The 12,861-nt window shown below is 42.2% G+C and overlaps 1 protein-coding gene across 8 annotated transcripts in view; it reads right to left on the reverse strand.

Annotated features, from left to right (window-relative positions):
• Positions 1–12,861, reverse strand: part of DMD (dystrophin) — a 6,960,831-nt gene that overhangs the window by 1,624,274 nt on the left and 5,323,696 nt on the right. Inside the window, exon 1 of one of the 8 annotated variants that reach the window (XM_069204759.1) lies at positions 1,213–1,355. The exons of the other annotated variants lie outside the window; for them this stretch is intronic. Within the exon in view, the coding sequence (XP_069060860.1) occupies positions 1,213–1,263 (51 nt within the window). The 5' untranslated portion in view covers positions 1,264–1,355. Of the gene's footprint in view, positions 1–1,212; positions 1,356–12,861 lie in introns of those variants that run through there. 8 annotated transcript variants of the gene reach the window in all.

Consider the following 12,861-nt stretch of genomic DNA (forward strand, 5'->3'; position numbering starts at 1 on the left):
CCCAATCTACTCCACTCTATCCCACTTCACCCTAATCTACCCCCCTTCATTCCCGTCAACTCCTCTTCACTTCAATCTACCTCACTCCAATCTACCCCACTTCACTCCAATCTAGCCCAGTCCCCTGCACTCCACTCTTCCCCAATCTATCACACTCCAGTCTACTCCAATGCATCCACTCCACTCTGCCCCCTCTATCCTAATGCAATCTACCCCACTACAATTTACCCCACTCACTTTGCTCCAGTCACTCTCACTCCAATCGAATCTACCCCACTCCACCCAGTCTACTCCAAATCAATCTACCCCACTCTAATCTAGCCTATTCCAATCTACTCCACTCCAGTCTACTCCACTCCACTGCAATATACCCCACTGTACCCCCAATTTACCCCACCCCACTCTAATCTACACCACCCCAATCTATCCTACACCATTCCAATCTACCACACTCCTCCCAATCTACCCCACTCCACTCCATTGTACCCCAATATACTCCACTCCAGTACACTCCGCTCCAATATACTCCACTCTACCCCAATTTACCCCACCCAAACCCACTCTAATGTACCCCACCCAATCCCAATCTACCCCACACCACTCTAACCACTCCCACTCCACTCCAATGTACCCCACTCCACTCCAACTTGCCCCAATCCACCGACTGCATTCTACCCCAATATATCCCATTCCACTCTACCCCATCTACCCTGCTCTTACCTACCCCACTTTAATCCACCACACTGCAATCTACCCCATTCCAATCTACCCTAGTCTACTCCAATCTACACTACTACACCTCAATCCACCCAAATGTACCCCACTCCACCACACTCCAATCTACCCAAATCCACATTCAGTCTATTCTACCCCACTCCATCCCAATCTACCCCACCCCACTCCATGCCTCTCATTTTAAGCCCTAATGAATAACAGCCACATTAATTTATAATATGGCTAAAAGACGTTGCCAAAGTCAATAATTCTTGCATAGGTGAGACCTATTGGTTTTGCCAATGCTTGTTGGAAAAAGCCATTATAAAGAAACATGTGACTCGTATAGTTATTTAAATCTAACTCAACACTACTTAACTGTAGGAGCTGACACTGTTGTACAAGTTTATTATGTAGGCACACAAAATAAGAATATATTCGTGCTTCCCCCACCCTGAATTGTGCAAGACTTTGCTATTGTAATGGGGGCACACTTACTGTACAGACGCTGTAGTGGCTCCATTCACCCCAGTGCCCTTCCAGTTCCATCAAACCCAGTCCCCTGGTTGCAGAGCCCGGTAAATACTCTTTGGCGCGCTCTTGCCACCGTCAGGTAAATAATTACCCTTCTAGATGTGCCTTCTCTTTCCTCTCTTCGTGCATTCCAAGAGTGACCGGTGAGCAGGAGGCAGCTCTGTTTTTTTGAACATTTCCTTCCACTCAGTAACTCCTGCCAAGGTCGCGCTACCTCCTTTGATTGCTGTTCAGTCCTGCACGATAATGCAGAGGGCTGCTATCTCTATTACTTCCACTCACATCCCACGGCTTCCAATTAGGCTCCATTTTCGTCCTAAAGAGCAGACCGAGAGGGCAGGCCTGGTCAGCCACAGCTGTGAGGGACGGCCCTCTTTTAAACCAAGTAAAAAAAATAATGGGCAAAACTTTCATTTCGAGCTGCTCAGCAGTTAACGGTGCACCAGAAGGTCCAAGTTATACAACTACCTCAATGCGAAGTTATTAATGGAAAGGTTAAAGGATTATTCACATCGGCAAGTTAATTAATGTACTTCAAGTTTTAGCACCTGCCTGCCTGTTCTTTCCTCTAAAATGAATAATCAATAGCACTTGACTTTAAAAGTAAGGAATGTAGGAAGGAGAATTATATGCCTCCATTTCTTCTGCATAAAGGCCATGTCGCTGCTTTCCAAAGAAAACCTAATTTGAAAGGATGCTATTGATTAGGATCCCAAACTCTTTTATTTTCGCCAGTCCTAGTAAGCTATGTGCATTAAGATAGGGAGGATGCTTTGGGCACCACAGCAAGCAAAAGACGTGGTTTTCAACCCCCCCGGGTCCACTGCACATGCTGCACTAATGGTGGCTCCATGCTTTACTTGATATCACTGATAACGTGACACGAGTAAACGCGAAGCAGGAGGAATGGATGGTAGACTGTGATGAGAAGACTAGGACTCAGAGTAAAGTCGATTATCAGCAATCAATCAGTTCATTAAAGAGGCCACTACTTACTACATCACCAAGTCAATAGTACCATGACAAATGAGGAGAAGGTCAGTGCATGGCACACACAAGACATGTCATGCCATCTTACTATGACACACTAATCTTACGGCTTATAGTCATGTCCTGTATGCAGTGCGCAGGGGGCATGGTGTATTGCCATATCCTATGTGTTATATAACGTCCACAGTACATAACTGTCAAGGCCTGTTGCTGTGCACTTCATATGTTGTGCATGTCTTTGGAGCATGACTTAGCATAGTATGAATAGGGCACAGGCATTGCTTTAGCTTAACAGAAACTTAAATTTCACACTTTTTTACAGGTTTAGCATCTGACTTTTGAAGATAAAGCAATAGACAAATAAGGCCAAGCTGTCATGTATTCAATTGCAACAGGGGTCTGATTAAAAACTGTAATTTAACTGTGACCAATGCAACATCATTAGTAAGTTAGTAGGTTATGCTCAGTGATTAATTTGTTAAATACAAATAAATAAATAAGTACAGGGCCCAAAGCTTTTTGTTAGGAGCCAGTCACCAGTGCTGACAACTAACAGAGCGGTTGAATACAAAGGCTGATCGGGCGTGATTTCTCCCAATGCCTCTTAGTTCCAGCACCCTACTATTCTTTCCTGTTTATATCACTTGTTCAGGTTCTTTCTTATCACCTCATTCTCCCTTTGTCACTGTTTTCTTATCCTGCTGTTAATTCTTCTTTCTCCATTTCTGCCTTTCTCTGTTTTGCTTCGGTTAAAGTCTGATGATGAAAATTTAGTCACAGTCTCCAACAAGCACAGGCACAGCCAATCGGCTTCGCTATGCCAATGTTGTGCAGCGACTAAGAATGGCTTTTTCAGTGACCACCTGTATATGCTAAAAGTATGGAAATTCGTTCTTGTTTTTTATACATTCAAGGTGGCCACTGCGTTGCACGAGACACCATAATAACACAGCACATGTTGTATTATGCAAGACAAGGGGTTTCTTGAAAGTATAGCAACCAATGTTTTCTACCATGGGGAGTGGGGCAGAGAGTAGTACATCAAGACAACATTGAGAGCATCCACAATGCCACTATCTGGTACCTGACATGCCATGGAGGAGCATCAGGAGAAAGGATAACGGGGGAGGCAAAGTGTAAATACAACATACAAGGCTGCTCTCTGGCACCTGGCATGCCACAGGGAAGCATGGAGAGGTAGGATTGGAGGGGAAGGAATCTGGGGAGAAGCAAGGGGAGAAGAATGAACATGCTCTAAAGAGCAAGACCTGCACTTTCATGGACTGCTGCTAAACAGCTAATAGAAAAAATAGTTTCATGACATCAGCAGTGGACGCATGCAAGGGTAAATCAGCTATGCTCCATTGATGGGAAGACAAAATAGGGAGGAAAACTATCCAGTAAAGAGCAAGGAACTGAGTTTGACAAGGAAGCTATCTAATAATGACCAATGATGTCTGCAACAGACAGTTGCAGTAGACTGGAGTGAAACTCCAAAAATGAGCACCAATGCCACAAACTGCAACCATCGGCCCAAATTAGGAAGTGATTATTCTGATTAAACATAATGCCTTCATTTGTGAAACATGGTTTATTAACATCATAGCATGTTCCGGTGCTTTAGAATGAATTATTAAAGGCTGACACCACGAAGCAACAGACAAAACACAAAACCCTCTGTAGGCGCATATCCAGTCTGCACACCAATTGTAATGGTCCATAGATAGATTTTTTTCTGCTGCACTGTTTCCCTAGAGTGGAAACAGTGCAGCAGAAAAAAATATTCTTTGCATGTTACTTGTGTGAGCATTTTTCCAGTTTACATAATATTGGTGATGCAAACCAGGCAATACATAATTACATCACATAACATTACAATTTTATTTAGGGCGCTTAGAAAAAGCAGCAGTGATAAATGAAGTAATACATAAAAAGTGTTATTACATGGATGATGGCTTTTTATTAATGTCACTCATTTGTAGTCGAAGAGACAGAAAAAGTCCCAAGGCTTGCAACTCAACACTTGCTGGGACAATATATTTCTTCTTGGATGCAAAAGAAGGGACCTCTGAAGAAGAGAAAGCTTGTCAGCTATGACTTCTGATCTACATTTTATGAAGAAATTCCGTCAAAGGGATTGCTTAAGTGTCAGTTAAACATTGGAATCAGGCACTGTCAGGAATAAGGCCAGGCGGAGTCCAGGTCTCGCCCGAACCTCCGTTGCGGCGCTTTATGGGAACCGCTGGTCATCCCCGCTTGTTCCAAGAATGGCCGTCAGCGTCGTCTGCCCTGTGGAAAAGCTCTCTTAGCTGCAGGTTCCGGGCATTGGTGGACAAGATGCACTTATCAGTGCAATCCTATGAAGGGACTACATTTCACATGTTTTTAGAGGCAGCGGCCATCTTGGGTTGTGGCAGGCCTATAAAGCCCAGCCACACCCAAGCACGTTGCTCACTATTTTGAAGACTTCGATGCAGCCAGACCTCGTGGAGGTTTCTCTGGAAAAGTCCAGATTTTCTGAACGGCAGAGTATCATCTAACCAAAGTCCATGGTGCATCCAAAAACGAGTAGGTCATACTCGTAGCAGTAAGGCTTTGCAGAATCCAAGTGTGGAGGAAATTATTACTTCCAAGAGGCTCAGTGATTTAAAGCGTTTCAATTCACAGATATAACGCGCTTTGTGCACACGTAATTCATGGTGTTTCCGTTCACAGATGTAAAGCGCTTTTTTGGCTTAGTGATTCAAAGCGTTTCAGTTCACAGAGATAACGCGCTTTGTGCACATGTAATTCATGGTGTTTCCATACACAGATATGAAACGCTGTTTTGGCTCAGTGATTCAAAGCGTTTCAGTTCACAGAGATAACGTGCTTTGTGCACATGTAATTCATGGTGTTTCCATTTACAGATGTAAAGCGCTTTTTTGGCTCAGTGATTCAAAGCGTTTTCAGTTCACAGAGATAATGCGCTTTGTGCACATGTAATTCATGGTGTTTTCCATTCACAGATGTAAAGCGCTCTTTTGGCTGAGTGATTCAAAGCGATTCAGTTCACAGAGATAACGCGCTTTGTGCACAAGTAATTTAAGGTGTTTCCGTTCACAGATGTAAAGCGCTCTTTGAACTCAGTAATTCCAAGCGCTTCAGTTCCCAGACGTAAAGCGCTCTGGGCATGATAATTCAGGCGCTTCAGTTCCCAGATATAAAGCGCTTCAATTCACAGAAGGAAAAGGTTCTTGGCACAATGATCTAAGTGATTTAGACTACTTGAATTAAAGCGCTTCCTGGTGTTATTTAAATAAGGCGCTTTTAGGTTTTAATGAGTAAAACCTTTTTGACATTTATTATTATGAATGTGAAAGTATTTTGGAGATAAACCAACCAAAGTTTTCATTGTTCTTTTAATAACTTAAGATATGAAAAAGCATTTAAGTCTTTGAGATTTTCGAAGTCATGATCAAAGGTTTATGTTGTGAATAGATAAATGTTACAGGATTGATATTGTGTGTAAAAGTCATAGTTCAACGGTCTTGCCATCTCTTGAATCTGAGGTCGGGTTTTACAAGGGGCTTCGCCCGCATTTCAGAAGAGGTCTCCACCTGTTATCTCGGAGACACATTTAGTCAAGAGTCTATAAATGATTTACGTTTTCTATGAATGAGTAAATGCATATTGTTCTAACCTTTCCTTTTCAGATCTCTCGCCCTGCTGTTCCCTTCCCTAATTCCCTTCCCCCCGACTGGCTTCACCATAACTCTGTGCTATAATAGCTTTCTGAGTTGGTGACGCCGGGAGGTGGACCTTTTGTTCAGCAACGTGCAGATCCCGAGGAAAGGACCCCATGACAGGCATGGGGCTTGCTGTTATTGTAACCAGATTAAAAGGAATGACTGTTGCCAGATGATCTGACATATAATAATAAAAAAATTCTAGTCTCTGACATTTTCCTTTACTAACAATGCTGTCAAAATGGTGATATAAATTTAGGATCTGATTCGCAAAACCATTTATTGTCATAAACCTAAATTGATAGCTTACAGTTAGCTGTAAATGGATCAACCTCAAACTTGATGGGGAAGTTAGGAAACGGGTTTTGAAAAGTGGAAAAATGGTCACTGTGGCAAACAAAACTAAAAAGAAAAAATATGTACTTCTACCCTTGAGGCTGCTTTTCTTTAGTGGTAGTTGTACACTACATACAATTACAGGAAACAGCATCAATAATGGGGTTATTACCACACAATACCTTTACAACAAATCCATTACAACACGCATGTCTTCAGCGCGCACATTTGTACCAAGCATACCTTTACCATGCATGCCTTTAAAACGAAATTTTAAAGGTAAGAGTATAGATAGATAGATACTTACCTGTTATGTACTTACATTTTCATGGTAAAAGTATATGTGTGGTAAAAATGTGCATGGTAAAGACATGAGTGGTAAAGGCATATGCACGGTAATGGTTACATTGTCATAAAACAACTATTATCACTGAGGAAATAGCATATGTAAAAAATAAATAAATTAAATGACTCACCGAGTATTATTTCTTGAAATCTGTGTCAGGCACAGATTTCTGTTTTTTTTAAGAGTGAGCTTTATGAATAGGGAAAATCATTTTTCTGCACCCCTTAGGAGTAGTACTTTGTGAATTTGAGTCAATAGCAGAATGTAAACAAACACAAATGATGCGCGGAATGCGGAACCAATCAAACATTCACCCCCAGTCACAGATCTGGGTTGAAACCATCAATTCTTTTGCTCACCATATCACCCCACTTTGGACCCAGCCATATGCATATCAGTCTTGACCCTGTTACTCATGGGAACAGTCCAGCCTGAACTGCCAGGCCAGGTCCTCCCTGGACCAGAAACAAGCATTCTGGGAAGGGTTTCAGGGTATCACTCTTCATCAGCCAGGCTAGCTTCAATCCAGTGGCTCAGTGAGCCTGGGACCCACGTCTGGGCATACCCTGCAGACTTATGGCCACAAAAGCAAACAAACACAAATGATGGATGTAATGCGGAACCAATCAAACATTCACCCCACTCACAGATGTAGGTTTAATCCATCAGTTCTTTTGCTCACAATGCCACCTCATAGAAGAATGTGTACACTGAAATAGTCTGTCCCAATATTTTAAAGTCCTGATACTGAAAGCATTTTACACACCTAGGTTCAATTTAAGGGCACCAGACTTTCACTTTTTTATGGGGATTCCCTATCCTGAATCATATTATCAGGGCTGGTGTAACTTTCCTGGTGTGGTTTTCCAGGCACAAAGTAGTATAGCCAATCCAGATTTCAATGTAAAAAGCGAATACAAGCAAGTACTGACACTAATAAGTCTGACGTTCCCTTCCACCTATTGGCTTTGTCAATGCTTTTTTGTAAATATTTTCTGTATGAAGGCATGCGTTGTAAGAAAACGAGCATTGTCTAAAAGTCAAAGAGACCGAGAGAATGTGTGTGTGTGTGTGTGCGCGCATGTATTGGACACATTTTTGTAAAATCACACATTGCATCAGCAGTGCCTGACAATAAGAGGAATACCTTATTGTGATAATGTACACATTGTACAAGAACAGAATGCATCACTGCCAAGTAAGCTAATGGCTTAAAGCCCCTAAAATGTGTAGTATATATATTTTAATTAAAAAACAAAAGGTTGTGTCCAACAGCAGACCTAAAAAAAGGCTTTTGTGCTTTAAATCAGTTAACTTCAAATCAATCAGCAGAATTGTGGGGTTTATTAGTGGAATACTGACTACTGGGGTCTGAGCGCTCAAATTGAGAAGATCCTGATCTTACAGGCAAGGAACTACGGGCCAGATGTATAATTTTTCCAAATAGTGATTACCTAATTGTGAGTATCTGTGAATTCCAACTACGTAATCGCTATTTGAATGCATAAAACTCCAGGAGTTACATTTAGCTATTCCCAATGGCTCGCAAATCGACCTACCTCATTAATATTCATGAGGTAGGTCGCAATTTGCGATCCATTGTGAATTGCGATAATCACAGGGATGGTTGCCTGCTGGGCTCAGCAGACCAGCATGTCTGTGATTGCTTCTAAATAAAGCAATTTTTTTTTTAATGCAGCCCGTTTTCCTTAAAGGAAAACACGATGCATTTAAAAATGAAAAATGAAAAGTTTTCTTTGTATTTTTTAAGAGCAGGCAGTGGACCATAGGACCACTGCCTGTTCTTAAAAAATGTTTTCATATGCATTCACTAAGGGGAAGTAGGTGGTAAAATGCAAATATTTTGCGACCGCATTATAGTCACAAAACATTCCTACATACTGCTGCGATTTGGTATTAGGAAGGGATGCCCTTGACACACCCCTTCCTAAAACCGAATCACTACATAGTCGCAATTCCAAATTGTGATTCGGTAACAAGTTACTGAATCGCAAATTGGAATTCATAAATACCAAAATGTATTTTTGTGATCGTAAACGGCCCAATCGCAAAAATGCATGATACATCTGGCCCTAGGTTCATATTTAGCTGCAGCTGATCTCATCAATATTTTACAGCTGCTTGAAGAGGGAGGACAAGTTGTGCCTTTTTTCAGAGGAAATTGTCACACCTCTGATATTTATTATATATTCTCCATGCACAGGTTCTCAACTTTTTCCCCTTATGGTGTCGTATTAGAAACAGACTGGGGAAACTACAATACTTTAGTGGTTATAGCATACTTTACAGTGAAAAGAATGGCGAGGCCAGTCTGGTCTTACCCACTATGAAGCCTTCAATGACAGCCTTAGGCTATTGTGGCATTTAAGGGGACAAGGGCATTTTCTTGTTTCTCTCTTGCTAAAATATTTTGATATCTTTTGAAATTGTTTGGCTGAAGTGAGCAGTGAAGATACTCTAGCTCACTTTGGAGACCTATGTGTATGCATATAGAATAGCTTAATAAAACCAACCAGGAGTTTTCAAGAGTGGCCTAGATGATTTGATAGACATTGCTCTTTAGCAAATCTCCTGCTACAGAAGGACTTAACTACAAAATCAAGAGTCCTATCTGTGGTTAGTGAAGCACAAAGGAGATACAAATGCATCGTAAAATGAAGGAGGGATGACCTCTCTAGTAAAGATTGAGAAAGGCTTTAGGATGCTGCAATAAAAAAGAACAGCAAAATATTTTGGGATACTGTGAAAAGCTTCAGGGAAAGGGCAGATCCATCTAACACTCTGTGTTGCAATACACCCAGCAACAAAAGGGTGACATTTGAAATCCATCTATCAGCTAATGAAAGAAGAGAGTCTTATACAGTCACTATTGAATAGATTGGAAGGACCCCAAGAGACTGACTGTCACCTTTAGGGAAGTGGAGCGGGCAATAAGGCAAAGCCCCAGTGGGTAGGCTCCTGGGGAAGATGGTATGCCCATGGATCTCATTAATTTCAACATCAACCTGTGAGGGACTTAGCTCACCAACGCATTTAACAACTCGCACTGTAGCAATATTCCTCATTCTTGGGCCCTTTCAATTGTTGTTCCCATATTAAAGAAAGGGGACCACACCACTCCTAAGTGCTATAGGCCCATATCTTTAGTTGACAAGTCAGTCAAGGCCAAGGGCAGAGTGTTTTATTCCTGCTGGAAACTATGGAAGCACCGATTCTGAGTCCGTGTCAATACGGATTTCGGTAAAGACTGGATACAGTGGAGCAGTGCCTACGTGCATCTTATATTTTGTAAGTATAACATCACAAAGTGTGGACTTCTCAACAGCTTTTATCTGTGTTTATTGCACAAAGCTCTGAGTGCTGTTGTTAGACCTACGTCTCAAGGATGCTGGCTAGCTGCTAAAGTTTATTTTGACCCACCTGGGCAGCTTTCTTAGCTTTTTTCTCTTGCTAGGAGAGTGCTTCAAGGTTGCGTCCTTTCCCTTTATTAACTATATTAATAATTTGAACTCTTGTTTGGTCAGCACTTCAGCAAATGTCCCAAAGATTGGGAGCTCAGCTATTCCTGCATTACTTTATGTAGATGATGCGTGCTCATGCCCCACACTCTGAGAGCACTGTACAGACTTGTGGTGTTTTGTGTGACCTTCATGGTCAAGCTGGACTTAGCCATGAATTTTGGCAAGGTCTGCATTATGGCATGTGGTCCAGCAAAAATAATATTCCCAAATTATCAGATGGTAATCACTCCTTGAGTACAGATAATAACTTCCCCTTTCTAGGAGGAATCTCTGACTCCTCAGGCACCTGGCAGCCACAGATAAGAAATCCCTGCCTTGAGTCAATCAAAACAGCAGGAGCCATATTTAACCTCCAGCAGTCTGCAGGAAGGACCACACTTTCCGCACTGCTTACTATCTGTAAATCTCAGTGAGCTCCAGTAGTTTGGAGAGGAGTAGGGATTTGGAGGTATTCTAATGCCTTCTTCTTATTGTCGGAAGAAAAACCTATAGAGAGGTTGCTCCTTTCCCTTCCTCCACCCAGCTCTCCCCATGTCATCCACAGGGAACCAAACCTACAGTCTACTGACCAAGTAAAGCTGGCCTCCTTGATACTCTGGGTAATGACTTGGACCAATAAGGAAGCAGGCCAGAATAGGAACATAATACTAGACTGCCTCACTCTTGAGCAAGGCTTATAAGATCTCCACTTTTAAAGATTTAGATTTCTCCAATTTGTTTGACCTGTCTTCTCGTCTAACTAAGACTGAGAGGAGTGGGTTAAGCCCTGTTTCCTCAAATTCAGTCAGGTCCAGGAATTATGCATGGAATTCACCAGGAGCTCCATCAGGGAATGTATCACTTTACTAGAACCAAGCGACACCATGCCATATCTAACTTTTGCTCTGACTCGATGGGAAAGGTCACTTCTGGTTCGTTTTGGAGCAGGAACACTGTGGTGCCTTCTGTGTTTTTCAGAAAGCCAGAGTGCTTTTTGCTGTACCACTTTGGTCTCTCAGGAGGTGGTGAATTCGCACAATCTCTGTTGCACTTTGTGTTTCCTTGAAGATATCAGACCGCTTTTTTAAATACTTTTAAAAACAATTTTAAAGTACATCGTGTTACACAAATGCAGAGATTGCTGTTATATTTGCAACTTGAAGCTGTGAGGTTGCACAAAACAATGGAAGGCTGACCTCTTATTATTATTAAATCCCCGGATGTAATCGATGTTTGTGTCATTTTTTAAGCCACTTGAGGATTCTTTAGGCTGTCTACAGCAGTCTTCGAGGCATGATACCTATTTGTATTTTTAGTATACCTTAGGCTTATAACTTTTAGAAACATAGGGAACACTCTGAAGTTTTGTTTTCTATTGAGTTGTCAAACTGAAGGATATATTACTATGAGAATGATTTTGTCCCAATGATGTCTCATTGTGTAATGTGCACTTTGCAACTATTTTATTAATTTGGACTAATTGCGCTATTTGGACTAACCGTAGACACTATGGCCCGTATTTATACTTTTTGACGCTAAACTGCGCTAACGCAGTTTAGCGTAAAAAAAATTTGCGCTGGCTAACGCCATTCTGAAGCGCCATGCGGGCGCCGTATTTATTGAATGGCGTTAGCCGGCGCAAGCAGAACAGGCGCTGCCTGGTGTGCGTGGAAAAAAACCACGTACACCAGGCAGCGCCGGCATAGGGAAAAATGGCGTTAGGGCGTCTTAAAAATGGTGCAAGTCAGGTTGACGCTAAAAAATCGCCTCCACCCGATTTGCGCCATTTTTAACGACGCCCAGACGCCATTTACATGACTCCTGTCTTAGTAAAGACAGGAGTCATGCCCCCTTGCCCAATGGCCATGCCCAGGGGACTTATGTCCCCTGGGCATGGTCATTGGGCATTGTGGCATGTAGGGGGGCACAAATCAGGCGCCCCTATGCCAAAAAAAAAATATATATATATTTTTTTTATACTTACTTGAACTTACCTGAATGTCCCTGGGGTGGGTCCCTCCATCCTTGGGTGTCCTCCTGGGGTGGGCAAGGGTGGCAGGGGGGGTCCCTGGGGGCATGGGAGGGCAGCTGTGGGCTCATTTTGAGCCCACAGGTCCCTTAACGCCTGCCCTGACCCAGGCGCTAAAATCCGGCGCAAATGCAGGGTTTTTTGGCCCGCCCACTCCCGGGCGTGATTTTTGCCCGGGAGTATAAATACGACGCATTTGCGTCGCAGTCATTTTTTGGGACGGGAACGCCTACCTTGCATCTCATTAACGCAAGGAAGGCGTTCACGCAAAAAAATGACGCTCTTTACTCCTACTTTGGCGCTAGACGCGTCTAACGCCAAAGTATAAATATGGCGTTAATTTTGCGCCTAATTTGCGTCGAAAAAAACGACGCTAATTCGGCGCAAACGGAGTATAAATATGCCCCTTTCTTTTAACTATTTTGTTTGGGTACTGCAGTAGATTTAAATCTCTATGCTGTTTCTATTGTATTTGGCGCATTGTTCTTTTCTGATTTTCTTAATTAAAATCGAATAAAGAAATACTGATTGATTAGTAGTAGAAAAACGTGTGATGATTTATTTCTGTTACTTCGGATTTTTTGTTTATTTGGGGAGACCGCTATGATTGTTCTTTTCACGTAACCGTGTTCTGCCATTAGCTTCTGGCAAGGTATCCTTCTG

The sequence above is a fragment of the Pleurodeles waltl genome, chromosome 8, assembly GCF_031143425.1.
Source record: "Pleurodeles waltl isolate 20211129_DDA chromosome 8, aPleWal1.hap1.20221129, whole genome shotgun sequence".
NCBI lineage: Eukaryota > Metazoa > Chordata > Amphibia > Caudata > Salamandridae > Pleurodeles > Pleurodeles waltl.